General features: G+C 44.3%; 1 protein-coding gene across 3 annotated transcripts in view; it reads right to left on the bottom strand.

The window, feature by feature from the left end:
* Positions 1–17464, bottom strand: part of LSAMP (limbic system associated membrane protein) — a 1403745-nt gene that overhangs the window by 55953 nt on the left and 1330328 nt on the right. For all 3 annotated transcript variants that reach the window (XM_032776813.1, XM_032776812.2, XM_032776814.2), the window contains one exon: positions 4124–4258. In XM_032776813.1, the coding sequence (XP_032632704.1) occupies positions 4124–4258 (135 nt within the window). The remainder of the gene's footprint in view (positions 1–4123; positions 4259–17464) is intronic.

The following is a 17464-nucleotide window of genomic DNA, read 5'->3' as shown; positions in this document are numbered from 1 at the left end:
GGGATTCTGAGCCTAGATATTTCCCGTTTTCCTAGCACACTTTGTGCAGATGTTTGGAAAGTGAAGTCCAGAGAGGAATGAGATAGTTCCTGGGCATATGCTGCATTTCCTTTTATTGGTTTATTGTTTCTGTGGGAATTCTGAAAAGTTGATTTTTTTTATTTCAAATTAGAACATAATAATAATAATAATGATTAATATTAATGATGATATTAAGAGATGTCATGTATTACATTATAATTTGACTTGACATAACAGTTGAAATACTTCAACTATTATATTAAACATAAAAGTCAAAACAATATAATTGAAATGTTTTGACTTTATCAAACAAAGCATTTTGACTTTATCGAAACAAAATATTTTGACCATACCATCTTGAAATGAATTACTTTGATAATTTTTTGTCAAAAGGTTGAATAAATCAATACATTTCTGTGGAATGTTTTGATTTTTCCAAAGAGCATTTTCCTACTTAAAAACATTTCTCAGAAAATTTTTCTATCAGCTCTAATTGTTTTCATTTGTGTTAAATAGATTCATTCAGTGTTATACATTTATCTATGCAGTGTAAGCAACTATTTAAACTGACATGCTTGTTTGGATTCTATGCCTACAACACACATATTGTGATGGGGCAAGGCCAGATGGCTACAGTAAAGTACCGAGAAACAGGTATGTTAGCCCCAGGCTAAACAAATCCCTAGGACCATGGCAACCAAATGGCAGTTGCTCCAGGTTAATCAAGGCACCTGGAGCCAATTAAGACCTTTCTAGAAGGCAGTGGAAATAGCTACTTTAATTAGAACACCTGCAGCCAATCAGGGCAGGCTAATCAGGGCACCTGGGTTTAAAAAGGAGCTCACCCCAGTCAGGCAGGGAGGAGCCAGAGGAGAAGGAGTGTGAGTGAGGAGCTGGGAGCAAGAAGCTGTGAGTGAGAGAGTGTACTGCTGGAGGATTTAGGAGACAAGCATTATCAGACATCAGGAGGAAGATCCTGAGGTGAGGATAAAGAAGGTGTTTGGAGGAGGCCATGGGGAAGTAGCCCAGGGAGTTGTAGCTGTCATGCAGCTGTTACAGGAGGTACTATAGACAGCTGCAATCCACAGGGCCCTGGGCTGGAACCCGGAGTAGAGGGCGGGCCCGGGTTCCCCCCAAACCTCCCAACTCCTGATCAGACACAGGAGGAGTTGACCCAGACTGTGGGGAAGATCACTGAGGTGAGCAAATCTGCCAAGAAGCGCAGGACCCACCAAGGTAGAGGAGGAACTTTGTCACAATATGTATAATATATTACTTATTATTGTTTAACAAAGAAAATATAAAAAATAAATATAAGCATTATCAGGGTTGCAAGTCTGCATAACAAAGAAAGAACTTAAGAACATAAGAATGGCCATACTGGGTCAAACAAGAGGTCCGTCTAGCCAGTATACTGTCTTCTGATAATGGCCAGTGCCAGATGCTTTAGAAGGAATGAACAGAACAAGGCAATTATCGAGTGATTCATCCAGTCTCAGCTTCTGGCAGTCAGAGGCTGAGGAACACCCAGAGCATGGGGTTGTATCCCTGACTAGTTTGGCTAATAGCCATTGATGGACATGTCTGCCATTAACTTATCTAATTCCTTTTAGAACCCAGTTATACTTTTGGCCTTCTTAACATCCCCTGGCAACCAACTCCACAGGTCAACTGTGAGTTGTGTGAAGAAGTACTTCCTTATGTCTGTTTGAAACCTACTGCCTATTAATTTTATTAGGTGATTGGTAGTTCTTGTGTTATGTGAAGGGACAAATACTTTCCTATTCACTTTCTCCACACCATTCATAATTTTATAGACCTCTATTCTAACCCCCTTTAGTCATCTCTTTTCCAAGCTGAAAAGTCCTATTCTTATTAATCACTGCAGATTGACATACATTTTCAGAGAACTATCCACAATGACTCCTAGATCTCTTTCTTGAGTAGTAACAGTTCATTTAGGCCCCATGATTTTGTATGAATAGTTATGATAATGTTTTCCATGATAAATTACTTTGCACTTACCAACACTGAATTTCATCTGCCATTTTGTTGCCCAGTCACCCAGTTTTGTGAGATCCCTTTGTAACTATTTGCAGTCAGTTTTGACTTTAACCATCTTAAGTAATTTTGTGTCATCTGCAAACTTTGCCACTTCAGTGTTTACCCTCTTTTCCAAATCATTTATGAACACGTTGAACAGCACTAGTCCTAATACATATCCTTAGGGGACTTCACTATTTACCTCTCTACATTATGAAAACTGACCATTCATTCCTACCCTTTGTTTCCTGTCTTTTACCAGTTTCTCATCCATGAAAGGAGCTTTCCTCTTATCCCATGACTGCCTATTTTGCTTACAAGACTTTGATGATGGACCTTGTCACAGGCTTTCTGAAAGTCTAAGTATACTGTATCACCCTTGTCCACATATTTGTAGATCCCCTGAAAGAATTCTAAGAGATAAGTGAGGCATGATTTCCCTTTATAAAAGTCGTGTTGACCCTTCATCAATAAATTGTGTTCATCTATGTTTCTAATAATTATTTTCTTTAGTATAGTTCAAACCAATTTGCTTGCTACTGAACTTAGGCTTACCAGCCTGTGATTGCCAGGATTGCCTCTGAAGTATTTTTTTAAAAATGGGAATTACATTAGCTACCCTCCAGTCCTCTGGTATAGAGGCTGATTTGAGTGATAGGTTACATACCACAGCAGTTCCGCAATTTCATATTTGAGTTCCTTCAGAACCCTTGGGTGAATACCGTCTGGTCCTGATGTCTCACTGCTATTTAATTTATCATTTTGTTCCAAAAGCTCTGCTATTGATACCTCAATCTGGAACTGTTCCTCAGATATGTCACCTAAAAAGAATGGCTAAGGTGTGGTAATCTCCCTCACATGCTCTGCACTGAAAACTGATGCAAAGAATTCATTTAGCTTCTCTGCAACAGCTTTGTCTTCCTTGAGTGCTCCTTTAGCACCTTGATTGTCCAGTGGCCCCACTGATTGTTTGGCAGGTTTCCTACTTCTGGCATACTTTTTTTTTTTTCTGTTAGTTTGTTGTGTTTTTTACTAGTTGCTTTTCAAATTCTTTTTTGGTCTAACTAATTACATTTTTTACACATGACTTGCCAGATGGTCCTCTCGATTATTCTCAGTAGGATCTGACTTACAATTTTCAAAGGATGTCTTTTTGCCTCTAATCACCTCTTTTACTTCTTTGTTTAGCCACGGTGGCATTTTTTTGGTCCTCTTACCATTTCTTTTTATCTCTGGCATACATTTAATTTAAGTAACCACACGCCTAACCATGCACTGAGGCTGAATCATGTGTCAGACTAGCTTGCTAGAAAGGGCAACACATGCCTAGGATTCACTAGTTATGAACTGTGTGGTGTGTGGGCAGGAAGTGAGGTTTAGCTAACCATACCCCACAGCAGTTAAAGGCAGTAAAAGTCACTGTGGAGAGGCCCTTACCTATGCTCTGTAGATCTACAGGGAGCCTATGTTAGTATAGTTTACATGCTGAGGATCTGGAAGAAGATGCAAGTTAAAGTGGTCCCACACAACATTAAAGGACCTCTCTTATACACATTCTCCCAACTCCCTGGTGTGTTGGTCACACCCACTTACACCCCCTCTACTGCTGAGTGAGGGAGCATAAATAGATTGGAGGGAGTCTAGTGTCAATGAGTCTGAGTGAATGTTACTGGAGTCTAATTTACACCCCTTTACACATCACTCTTAAATTTGGCCTTCAGACTCTTATCTACCCCGTCACATTGTGGAAGTTTCTGTTGATGGTACTGTTCTCCGGAATGTCAGTGGCTAAACATGGACTGTGCTGGCCCTTCTAGGGGGAGGGAAAGGGGAAACTCATGATACTTTTTCTACATCATTCACCAAGTCTAAGGCATAAGCTCTGCCCTCAGGTGAGTTTCTCTGATTTCAGGGCATGCATGTCCAACAGTAGCACATGCCCCACATATTTCCTTTGAAAAGAAATAGGGTGCAGGTTAGGGGGATGTCAGGATGTTCTCCTCTTCCTGCCATCACCATGGTATGGGAGCCCACCCCAATCTGGTTTAAATGTACTCACAGTTCACAGTGACCCGGACTTGCTTGACATCTGCCGAGGAAACCTCATTGGCGGCTTTGCACTCGTACTTGCCAGATTGCTCCCGTGTGATCCCTAGGATCTCCAGGTACTCTTCCTCGCCTTCAAATTCTCTGCCTAGGAGGAGAAAAATACACAGCAGGATGTTGTTAGGTGGTGTGGACTTGAGAAGCCCTCACTTTGATTGTAACATGTGAATGATCATGGCACAAGTATCCATGAAACAATGACAGATGGGAGCTACTTTGAGGCTATCTCAGCAACCACAACAGCTAGACACTTTTTTAAAAAATGAAAGCTTAGATTCTGGAGAACCAAAAGGATGCATGAAAGGAGTGCCAAATGCCAAACACCACACACCAGCCCAAACTAAGCCTTGTGGCCAGAATCAGACACATTCATAGAAGCAAAATCTCCAACTTGCAAGGACAGAATTAGTTTAATGACTAGATATTTGAAAATCAAGGAAGAACAAACAGATTATAATTGGTTCTATGGTAGTTATGACTATCATAAACTGGGACATATTTTACCTGTAGCTTCTTGACCATGAAAAGTCGGGGAATTGTTTTCTGTCTCAGAAAATGCAAACTTCCAACCCAGACCACCATTGACATGATTAAGTTTCCTGGAAATACCTCCACACTGAGAAGTACGGGCTTTTGGAAAGTAAAATTGAGCCACAATAATCACTGCAAACCCTAGCTCTCCAGTCCTCAGTTTATGCATCTGCAAACTGTGGCTAATAATACTCCCCTCCAAGGAGGGTTGTGAGGTTAACCTATGGAAAGCACATTGAGATCCTTGGATGGAGGTGCAACAGAAGTGTAAAGCGTTAGGATTAGCATATCTACACTATCACTTTGGAACTCAAGCTTGGACTCTCCCTAGAAGGATTATGAGCAATGTTGGGGAAAACCATGATGGGAGAGTATTTTCCTGTCTTAACAGGGTATAAACACTGCTCTGGAGCATGGCTGCAGCAGTGTTTGCAAACTGGATAGCACAGGCAAACAAACCCAAACCAAAAACCCAATTCTGATCTCACTTTTAAATCATACTTTCATACAATCATATTTTCAGAATAGCTCAGTGCCCAGATGATTTCATTGTTGCAATGGGGACTGATGGGGGCTGAGATCTTTTGAAAATCGGCCTTTTCATTGAAGTGACTGAATGGGATCTAAACTCTTTTCATAGTCTGCCCCCATCTGTGGGTGGGCAGCTCCTCTGAAAATCCATCCTTGAGTTGCTGGATGTGCTTCAAATACTGTCTGTGTCGACTGGGCATTAGTCCCTGGCTCACAAAGTCCTGAGTGGCAGTAGCAGCTAAGCTCACTCTCAGGGACTCCAGTTCCAGTGATAGTCCCTAGAGTGGCAGAACTGTCCCAGTGCACAGACATATGTTTTCTGTGGCATATTAGCCAAAGCAAGTTAGCCAGATCAGATTAGCCAAGCACACTGGAGGATGAACATAGGGCATCAGCCAGATTCTCTTTGCTGTGCATCAGTGATAGGGACATTGGGGACTGATAAAACTCTGTTCAGGATTCTGTCCCTTGCACTACCACTCTTAGTTCTTGTTTTTCCTGCACTCATCAAAATCCCCCTACGGGTAAAATCATCCCCAGACTTGGCAACTCAGTATTCAAAGAGGAGCTGCCAATCCACATGTGGTGAATGAAAGCTTCCAAAGTGAATAAGCTTTCCTCTTCTATTCAGAGATGGGCAGACCCAAACCCCAGATCCAAACGCTCCCATATTTCCAATGAATTTGAATCTAACCACTGTGTCCCAGACCATTATCTGCTTTTGTGTAAGTCTGCATTTTACCTTCAGGACCTACTAGCACAGATGCAGAAAGGCCTAGTGCTCTGCTGCACGACCTGCTTTTGTAGGGATAGTGTACACTATTAGACAAAGAGGGAATATGGTCCACCCTACTGCACTGCAGGAGTCACCATGACACCGCTCCCAGTAGCGCACAAGTGAAGAAGTTAGGAACAACATTCTGGTGGCAAGGCCCTTCGGGTGGGATTTTCAGAAGTGCTCACCATTGACCTAAGTCTGCTCCTATTGACATGAATGGGAGTAGCCTTAGGCCAATGCTAAGGTGCTCCTGAAAATCCCATTTAGAGTCAGAATGCACTCCATTTATCACAGCATTGGCAGCTCCTGGCTACTAGATGCTGAGCAGGGGACTTAATCTGCCATCACAGCAAATCTTAATAAACCAAAGATTACAAAATAATTTGCCAGGGCACAGTTGCTCTGCTCTCATCTTGTTAACATAATGGGTTGGACCCACTGTTTACACAAGGTGCCGGAAGGGGCACTGAGCAGACGCTTTTCAAAATGCTGCCACCAAACTGAAGGGAAAGTTGGGGGAAGATTTCCTAGCCTCTGATGGAATCACCGCCTCTTTGGGTGCTCCTAAACCTGCCTGCTGGAAACAGCATATCTTTGGAGCTCTGAAAAATATTCTGGAAGAGAAAATATTTTGCCAGGTTTCCCAGAGGAAGACCCTTCTGGGCTCCTCATAACATCTCTCTCTCTTTCACACACACACACACACACGGAAGGAACACTGAGCCATCAACAGGCCCACGAGCACTTTCAGGAACAATGCATAATCTTTTCCAGCAAAGTGGGGATGAAAAGCAGTTGGTTTGTGGTACTCAACCCCTCAGTCTTCCTTCCTGTAGGCTACGCATCCCTGGGTCATGGGGTTTACCACACTGCTTGGGGGGAAAATCTTCTGGGAACTCCCTGCTAAAATGTTGTCAGTTCTATCACTGCCCTCTCCTTCTATGCCAGTTTGATCTCTGAGCGGCAATGTTTTACTCCATAAACTTAATTACTCTGAACTGCAATCCCAACCCCTCCTTCTGCTGCAGCCATGTCCCCTACCAGGGTAGAAACTTTTTAAAAAGAGCATTTCCGTAAAGTGTGATGTCAAATGACAGGAATGAGAGATAGCAAAGACAAACACAGCACCGTAACAGGAGGTCAGGTTCTAGTCTCTTGAACATAGCGACCTTGGCAGCCTGACAAAGAGGACCTATCCTCTTAACTCCAACCTATAAAAGTTGTTGGAGAGTCTCTCTCTGAGGCAGATACAACTAAAGTCAGTGACAGGGAGAAAATCTAGAAACGGTCTAGCTCAGGAGCAAGCACTGGCAGGATGTTTAGGTTTGTTAAGTCCACGTTAAGCCTAGAGGCAGGGGGTAAGTGTAGACACTATCCAGTGGTGTGGTTTACTGATGTGTGTGCTGTGTTAGGAGAATGGCAGAAATGGCATCTGCTCACAGGAATCTAGTCCACTCTCATTAGCACAAGAGTTTTCCCTGCAGTGTACTCTCCCAGGAGTTAAATCACAACCCCATTAAAGTCAAAGGCAAAACTCACTCAGCTCACCACAGATTTTTGTTTGGTTCAGGTTTAAATGTTCCCAGTGATGGGGTTTCCACCACTTCCCCTGGTGAGGCTATTCCAAAGACAAACAAGATTTAGTCCTGCCATCCCATAAGACCTAGTTACATCACCTTGTCTGATCCTAAGCAACTCTTCTCCCCCTGGAGATTGTCCCCCTCAGAAATTCACAGGTAGCTGGTTTCTTCTCACAGCCCCCTTAGACACTGCCTAGCTAAGCTATGCATATGTTGTCACACTTTTAATCTGTCCTCAGAAATCTGAAGCAGGAGCCCCTCCTTTTTGGCCAGCTCCATGATAAGGCTTTCTATTTTGGAGACTGGAGAGAGAGTGAGTCAGGGGCTGTCAGGCTTAACAATCAAACCAACAGTGAAAGAATCGAGAGTGACAGGTGCCTGCAGTAGCTGGGAGCTCATGGAGGCCCTTCTGCACAGGTATGTGCTGCAGATAGCCTTGACGTGTGAACGTGGACGCATTTGAAAGTGCTCTCACCACAGACATGTCTGCTCTCTCCTTGCTTGCTAGCCACACCTGATAGAACAGCTGAAAAAAAATATCTTACACAATAGTCTGCTTACAAACACGACTACCACACTTGTGAGGGCACACATGCACACACACCAGAGTGTACAATCCTGCACTCAGCACACTCACACTCTTCATGCCAACACACACAGACACTCCCATCTTCTGACCCTCAGACCTCCCCTCTTAAGCCTATTTAAATACACAGAAGCACAAATACACATATACACCCCCCACATTCATATATGCACTCTTCCGCCCCCAACTGCCACACACACCCCCTCATATACCTACATATATTCACATGCACATATTCTACTTATGCACACACAAAAGCTTCTCTTCCTTTCCACACACTTCACCAGCCATTTCATAAATCCCCCCCACTCTCTCTCTCACACACACATTTTATGACTATACAGAGTATTCAGACAACATTGAAAATGGTGTCATTTTTAGCTGTGTACTGTAACATGTATGTCTTGGTTTACCATGTACTGGACCCTCAAGTTTCTAAAGACTAAGCAGCCATTTTGCGTTCTGTTCAATACAGATAGTACAAGAGAAGGCACATACACTGTGCTCTCTCTTAGCCAGACTTGACTTCAGTTCTTTCGTAGTATCATGATCTTAAACTAAAATAAAGTTCATTCTCGCTGAAAGTATCTGTTTGCATTTTGTGTATGGAGAAACATAACAGGGACGCTGCTGCTTTGTTTATTTTTTCAAACCCCTTTTGTAGTTGTGTGGCATGGAGAGCAGAAGGGGCTCTGGGATGAAGTTGGGCACCTTCTACCTAAAACAAGATGCATAGAGGATAAAAAGATTTCACATCAAAAGATGCCATTTGAAGTTTTTTTGCGGTGACTTCCAATGCTGAATTGAGGTTTCTTTTCTCTCTGCACTTTTCATTTATTGTCTAAGGTCTCACTCACCTAACTCCCTTCCCCCCTCTGCACCTTACATTCCCCAGGAGAATACTTCTGAAAAACAAAAATAGCTAAGGGAGCTTTGACATTGTTTTCTTGTTTTACCTCCAGCTGGGATTTTTTTTTTATTTGAAACTTTGAAGCTTTTGTTTATCAGCCTTCGCCTCCTCACCCACTGCAGATTCCTCTGAGGATGGCATTTTTATCTGTCCCCTAGCTGAAGAGACTTGTTTTCAGTAAAGAGATCAGTGGAGAGTGGCAGATGGTGTATGAGTAAAGGAACAGCCTGTGCTGCAATGCTACTGAGAGAAGGGAAGACAGAAAGTTACCATGGCATGGGAGGTAGGGAACGTGAGGAAACTGGGAGAATGAGAGAGAGAGAGAGAGAGGAGAGCAAAGGATGGAGATAGGAAAGGGAAAGAGGAAGATGAAGAGATGGAGAGAAGCTGGGAGAAAGAAATGTAGAAAAAGTGAATTTGGAAAGTGAGATGTTCAGAGAGAGAGAGAAAAATGTAGACAGATTGCTGAGAAAGAAAGAGATGTACAGCGACAGTGAGTAAGATGGACGGCAGTGGAGAGAGACCGTGAAAGAGAGATACAGTACAGTACAGAGATACAGAGAGCTCCTTTGTGCAAAGGGAGCAGTGACGTATCAACTGTTGTAGGGATAGGAACAGAAGAGTCAAATGTACTGTGGAAATAATCACTCTGTTTACACACCCTGTTGTGCCCCATTGCTTACTGTGTAAATTGGCCTCATGCCTCCAATGCCCCTAGATCTGACATTACTACACAAAAAACAGAGGCTAGCATGGTGCCAATGAAGACTCAGGCCTGGCTCTGGCTTTGTGAATGAGGATGAGCCAAGCCAGGAGGAAAGACCCTGGCATAGTTTCCCCTCGTGTTCACAGGGACCTAGTTTATCATTCATCTCATTTCCTTTTGTGTATCCATAGAGTGAGCTGGCCTTGTCTGAGATACTTTCTGGCTCGCCCAGGGTTAAGAATGTCTGGAGTTCTCTCTAGAGATGCTCTCCCCTGCACACACATCTTGCGTTAAGCAGAACCCTCTTGGCTGAAAGTGACAGTCCCAAACTGAATTATACAATGTCTTGTCCACTCACCATTGGAATTAGCGGTGATGACATGGTGCACAGGAGAAGCAGGACTCACTGACTGCGACCTGTTAGTGTACCAGCTGGAGCTGAAGTTCAACAGGATAAGGGTGTCAGACATATCTGACTGGATTCAGACTACTTGCTAATACAACAATATCCTGTGAGACAGGATATCCCCTGATGTGTGCCCAGGTAAAAAAACTCAGCCAGCAGTGCTCCAAAGTCTTTGGAGGATGGGCACAACAGGCACTACCCCTTCTAGTTACTTCCAAAGGGTGGTAGGACTGAGTAATTCCTTTGCTATGATGCCAATCAATATTCACTACATTCTGGGGCTTCCCTGGCAACTGTGCTCCAGGCTGAATGGAAACTCTGAACTCTCAGAGATGCAGTGTCCTTTGGTGTCTGACCACATGGAAAGCTTCAGTTTGTCCCACACCAACTTATAACTCTGCAGCTTTGGAGAACAGACACTGCCAGCTGAGTACCAGACATATAGCTACAGAGAATTATAGCCCTTTATTTTGGAACACATTGGCCTCTATCTCCTGAGGCAAAGAAGAAGCTATAGTAGTGTAGCAGTGGTAGGACTCACAGCTTCTCCGAATAACCAGCCTCACTTTTTTCAGATCTTCAAACGTCCTCCACAGAGTACTATAGTCACACACACCTGGGCAGGTCTGGCATTCCTGCCAGCAGAGGGAAGAAATGCCACGTGCCCCACTCAGTATGTCACACAAGGGGCACCGTGTCACACCATACACATCCCAATACTGGGCCTCCAAACATTACCTCAAGCAACACACGTTTCATCCCAGCAACACCACCAAACATCACAACGTCGCAATGGAAATGTCATGGCATAACGACATGAGTCTCATGACATCAACACAAAAACTTCAACACACCCACAAAATTTGTGCACTCTGGTTCCTTTTTGTGTGTGGGTGGGTATTTTAACCTGATGTGCGGGAGCCCTCATCAGCCACAAGAATCATCATGGCACCACAAGGCCTTTGCGGTAAAGGGTGGGAGATAAGAAGGGGGAAATTGGGAAATTCCTTAGGGCTCTTGGGAGCAGCAATAGAAAAAGAGGTTACAAACTTGCAGGTCTGACAAAGGATCCTAAAGCTTTTCCCACCTGCCTGAGGGTGGGGATGATTAGCTGGGTTGAATGGAACACATTTCTTTCTCTGTGGTGTGACCAGCTCTGCAGGGAGAGGTGCGTCTCCCTCTCGTTAGTGACACCCCCATCCAGGTGGAGGGGAAGGACCAGCAGTAGCCTTCTGCAGTAGGAATAGAAAAAAAAAATCAATTGGTGTTTGCTACCAATGGTGTTAAGCAGAGAAGGTAATAGAATCTGAGACTGCTTGGGGAACAGGGGTTTGTTGCATGATGGAGAGGCCTTTGAAAGGCAATTAAAATATAACAACCCAACCGGTCATTTTGCTCCCTGGTGACTCTGTCAAGCTCAGTCACTCTTGCTCAGCCTCATACACTCCTTTCCCTCTGGGTAGTACCATTCTAGACAAAGCACTCACTCTACTGTCATTTTGTAGTTTAAAGGCATGTTTTTCCCTACCGAACAAGACTCTGGGATGTGCAGCTCTGGGAAGGCACAGGGCACAGTGAGTTTGAAAGGAGCCAACGTGATTTGTCCCAGAAGAGGAATTATGGGGTTGCACTCCTACACCGGGCGAGAGGAGAGGGGAAGTGGACTCTGCCCTATTTTTAGTTAAGCTCGTCTGAATGCTGAGTTCACATCAGAAACCAGAAGCCTCGAGATTTCCATTTTGCTTCAGCTGTTTCTATGGACCTTTTGCAAAGATCTAATTTTAAACAGTGGGAGTATGGTCAAGCTATTCCTCAGCTACTGTTGCCTCTCAAAAGTTTGTCAACTTGTTGTGTGGCACGGTGGTGATATTTATGGGGTATTTGTGTAGAAAAATTAATTTCCTGAATGCTGCTTTAGTCTTCATTTCTGTTGACCAAAATCTATGATGCAATATTTCTCAGTTATGTCCAATATGGGTGTCAGACATCTTCCTCTGTATCTGGTACTGGCCAGTGTTGGAGATGGGATAGAGGTATAGACAGGCCATTTTGATGTGGTCCAGTGTGATTAATTCCGCTGCTCTTAGAATCCTTTTGTTTTCAAAGAACAAGGCAGCTTCCAAATTTGCTTTGCACCGCTTGTCCAGGGGGAACTTGATCCTTTAAGCAGCAAATGGGATGTTTTGGGTTGGGGTCCTTTTACATAATCCCACTTGGCAAGTAAATAACATATGGGTTTCTTGCAGGCTGGGTGTGGCAACTTGTTGCTTGAAAAATAGTAGAGGGAAGACAAGCACTGAAGAACAAGTGGTCCTGATTTTGAGTGGTACTGAGCATGTTGTTCCCACTGACTCCAAGTGGAGTTCTCAGCACTTCTGAAAATCAGGGCCATGGGGACATTGACAAGACTTTCCTAAAGAGCAGAGAAAGAGGAGTAGTCAATGCATTAGAAAGGGAGGACAAGTGAGAGCACAGAAGAAAAAGTGTGTGGCATGGGGACACGGACAGACACACAAATACAGAATGTATCAGCAAGAAGAGGTGAGGGAATAAAAGAGTATTTCTGAAAGCAAAGGCATGTAGGAGGTAATAGAGTGAGAGAAGATATTAACGGACTTGAGAGAGGCAAATCAAAACCAGAAAGAGGATGCAGATCAGACTAGAAGGCAGAGGAATCGAGGAAAAATAATAAAAAACAAAGAAAGAGGAAGAAGAAGAGAGAGAGAGGCAGAAAAAATGAAGAAGTTCAGGGAGAGGTAAAAGAGAAGGGGAACAACAAAAATCATTCAATCAGGTGATCCCAGAGACTGATAGAAAAAAAGTTGCGCCTGGAATGAGCAGGTGTCTCTACTGAGAAGACAAGCAATTTGTTCTGGCATGAGCTAGTTATCATGCTGGATATAGGAACTCTAGACAACCCAGAGGAACCGGCCTGAGAAACAGTTAAAAAATCAGTTTGGAAGAAACTATTGTCTTTGTTATGAAGTTCCTATGAGAGTTGGGAGTTTTGTTATGTTTTTTTCCTGGTGAAGCGGTGGAAGTTTTGCTAGTGCTAATATACCAGTGGCACAAAATAGGCCAGCATAGATCAGGCTCTATTCATGCTTAGTATGATTTCATTTTCTTGAGGAGTGGTGAGATGGAGGGAACAGAACTAATGAGAGATATGGGAAAGGGGAAGGAGAGGAATGGGGTTAGTCTGCTTGTCCCCACTGCCTCAGTAAAGAACTGTAATGGGGAGGGGTCCCATGCTCGCTGCTCTAAGGGTTAACAAAACCTCCAGAGACACATTTTATTAAGCAGTTAAATAACAATTAGGGCTTTAGAGTGGGATTTTCAAGAGCATCTACGTGACTTGGGATCACAACTTCCGATGACTTTCAATAAGATTTTATGTTCTTAAATCACTTAGGTGCTTTTGAAAATCTCTTAATTCCTTTATTAAAGTGAATGGTTGGTATAGTCCTTTAATGTGACCTGGCAGGGCATGACAGTGGGAGCTGGAGAAGAAGTGAAGGGTAGCACATCTAAATGAGAAAGGGAAAGATCCTGCTTCTCCCAACTTTGTTGAGAGGAAGGAGGGGCCAGGCGGCAACAGCTCTAAGGTGGAAATCCATCATCTAATGAACAGTTCCAAAAGACCAAGGACACTTGAGGAAATAATAGCACAATAATTCCCTTCCTTCTTCTCCCTTAGCCGATGTGGGGGCGGCACATCCATCCCTAAGATGAGGAATGCCAGCAGGCTGGGTAGAAATGTTGCTTGCAAGCCAGGACGCCAGTGGGGCAAAGCTTAATAGGAAAACAGCAGTGATTTGTCTCCACTGCTATTTATATTTCAAGTGCATGACAGGCTGTCAGGGGAAGTGAGAGCTGCTAAATTTACTGCCTCTCAGATCCCTGCCACAGTCACTCACTTGACAAGTCACTTCATTTAAAAGACCCTGTGTAGGGATGGGCTTTCCCTCACATGACTGTTAAATACAAACAACAAACCAGCAACCATGGCTGACTTTACACTTCAAACTAGTCCCTGGGTTACTGTATTATCAGGGTGTGAGAGAGGTTACAGAACAGGGAGGTTCCTACTGTCTTTGTAAATGGCCTTGATGCATTCCAGTTCTGTTCTGGACATCTTGATTGCAGCTGTGTGTTTGAGAGAACAAAGAAGGAAGTGAGATGAACCAGAAAAGGTCTCATTATAGGGACTGGACACCAAGAAAGCAAGAGAGAGAGAGAGAGAGAGAGAGCGAGAATGTAAGAGAACAAGCACATGTGTAAGTAAGTGAGAGCAGATGTATGGGTGAATACAGTTTGGAGGTGAGTGTGAAGGTTTGGGTGGATATGTGAGAAAATGCACATAAGAGCGCTCAAGTGTATGTGTTTGAGTGAGGGGCTGTGTGTATAAGTTTGTGGTGAGGAAGTGAGTGTAGATGCAGGTGTGTATGTGTGAAAGAGAACATATATGAACACAAGAATGGCTATACTGGGTTACATCAATGGTCCATCTAGCCCAGTATCTTGTCTTCCTACAGGAGCTGGTGCCAGATGCTTCAGAGGGAATGAACAGAAGAGGACAATTTATCAAGTAATCCATTCCTTGTCATCCAGTCCCAGCTTCTGGAAGTCAGAGGTTTAGGGACACCTGGAGTATGGTGTTGTGTCCCTAAATCTTGTCCCTAGACAATCTTGGCTAATAACCACTGATGGACCTGTCCTCCACAAATGTATCTAATTTTTTTATCCCAGTTATACTTTTGGCCTTCACAACATCCCGTGGCAACCAACTCCACAGGTTGACCATGTGTTGTGTGAAGAAATACTTCTTTATTGTTTTAATTCCACTGCCTATTAATTTAATTAATGGTTCATATGGAAGTGTATTTCCCCCCAGGTAACTAACAATTCCCTATTCACTTTCCTCACACTATTCATGATTTTATACACTTTCACCATATTCCCCCCCTTAGCTGTCTGTTTTCTAAGATGAACAGTCCCAGTCTTTTTTCTCTCTTCTCATATGGAAGCTGTTGTATAGTCCTATTCCTTTTGGTCGCCTTTCTCTGGACAGTTTCCAATTCTAATATACCTTTTTTGACATGGGGTACCAGATCTGCATGTAGCATTTATGGTGTGGGTGTAGCATTGATTCATATAGTGGCATTATGACATTTTCAGTTTTATTATCTAACCTTTCCTAATGGTTCCTAACACTGTTAGCTTTTTTGACTGCTGCTTCTCAGTGAGTGGATGTTTTTAAAGAACTATCCACAATAACACCAAAATCTCCTTCTTGACTGGTAACAGCTAATTTAAACCACAACATCTTGTATGTATAGTGGGGATTATTTTTCTAATGTGCATTACTTTGCACTTATCAACATTGAATTTCATCTGACATTTTGTTGCCCAATCACCTAGTTTTGTAAGATCTCTCTGTAACTCTTCACAGTCAGCTTTGGACTTAACTATCTTAAATAATTTTGCATCATCTGCAAATGTTGCCATCTGTAGCAAGGCGGTGGGATATCCCACAGCCCCGCTGCAGGACAAACCTTTCCCAACCTCGCTGTGGCCGGGGCCGCTGCGGCCGGGGCCACCGGGGCCTGTGCCCGCCCCTCAGAGGTCACAGCGCAGACCCGGAATTACAAAAGCTGACCCACAGAACTCAGTGGGCCCCCAGCTCCCGCAGCGGCCAGAGGCCTGTGGCCCCCTGCTCGCCGACACTCATGCCTGGCCAGCTGAGCCTGCCCCATGCTTGCTACCCTGAGGAGGACTGGCCGGGACCACCCCACTCCAGCTACCCAGAGGAAGAGCCGAGTCTGCCCCGCGCCACCGACCCTGAGGACCCACTGAGCCCACCCGTGAACAGTTACCCTGAGGAGCCGAAGGTGGTTGGCCCCTCTGCTGACACCACGACGACTCAGGTACTCGATGAGGGGGAGAGTGGAAGTGGCCCCGAGGTAGCCGACCCCAGTCTGGCTGCAGCACTGCCAGAGCCAATATCAGTGTATTGAGGCTTGGATCCCCACTGACGGCAGCGACTCCCCGCCACTGCCAGGGCCTCGGGCCGGGACGCAGTGGAGTGGGAGGGCCTGCGTCCCCCCCTGCCACCCAACTCTTGAGTGGCAGGCTCCCCCTTTTTCCCCTGCTCTGAGGAGGCCGAAAGCCACTTAGTGACTTACTGTGTTTGCTGCCCCATCCTGACCTAAGGGCCGGGCCTAGAACTGTTACTGCTCAGCCCTGCCTAAGAGCCTGAGCCTATTGACTTACTGTGCTCGCTGCTCAGCCCTGCCTAAGGGCCCGAGCGTAGTGACTCATGTTAGTTGTTGCCCCACCTTGACCAGGGCCCGGGCTTAAGGCTACTGACAGCGAGGTGTTGGGATATCCCACAGCCCCACTGCTGGACAAACCGCGGCCGCGCCGCATCACACCATCTCACTGTACATCCTCTTTTCCCCTATCATTTATGAATATGTTCAACAGCACATCTCCCAAAACAGAATCTTGGGGAACACCATCATTTACCTCTCCCCATTGTTAAAACAAATTAACAATTTGTTCCTACCCTTTGTTATGTGACAGTGAATGTTAAAGTGTGTATGTGACAGTGAGCATGGGAAGATGAGTGTGAGTGGCAACATGTGTACAAATGAGGGTGGAAGCAGGAGGTGAGAGGGTGAGTATGAAAGCATAAAGGCATGTATCTACAAGAAACTGCATGCATGCGAGTTCTAGTAGTCAGGTGTGACAGTCTGAGCATGTATGAGAAATTATGTACATGAATAAAAGGGAAGGTGAGTGAATGAAGGAAGAAGGAGATGAGTTTTCATGCTGCAATTTAAAGTACCAATTTAATCCAATATTCCCAAGAGTCTCATTGCCCCACATCCACACAATACCACAGGCATGAAGAGAAAGATGCATGAGCTGCATTTTGATGTGCAATGCAGTAAAGAGGGCACACACAGACGCAGCCAGAGTAAGCCAAGTTTCCAGGTGTGAAGAAAAAAGATTCAAAGGATAGATTCAAGGTTCAAAGATGTCTGGATAGCAAGTGAAGGGTAGTGGGTTAGAGCCAGCCCAGTGGCCCCTAAAAAAGTTAGCTATCATTATGGCCTCAAAAGGCTCCAGTGTGCAGGATACTCATTTCTAAAAGGACCACCAGGTAAGCACGGGCTTTAGCCTATAAAATGGATTGAACAGAAAAGAAAACCAATCAGGAAATTGTTGCTGTACAGGAAAAAATCAACTTGTTGCTCTTTT

Source organism: Chelonoidis abingdonii, chromosome 1, assembly GCF_003597395.2.
Source record: "Chelonoidis abingdonii isolate Lonesome George chromosome 1, CheloAbing_2.0, whole genome shotgun sequence".
In the NCBI taxonomy this organism is placed as follows: domain Eukaryota; kingdom Metazoa; phylum Chordata; order Testudines; family Testudinidae; genus Chelonoidis; species Chelonoidis abingdonii.
This window is presented reverse-complemented; position numbering and strand designations above follow the sequence as displayed.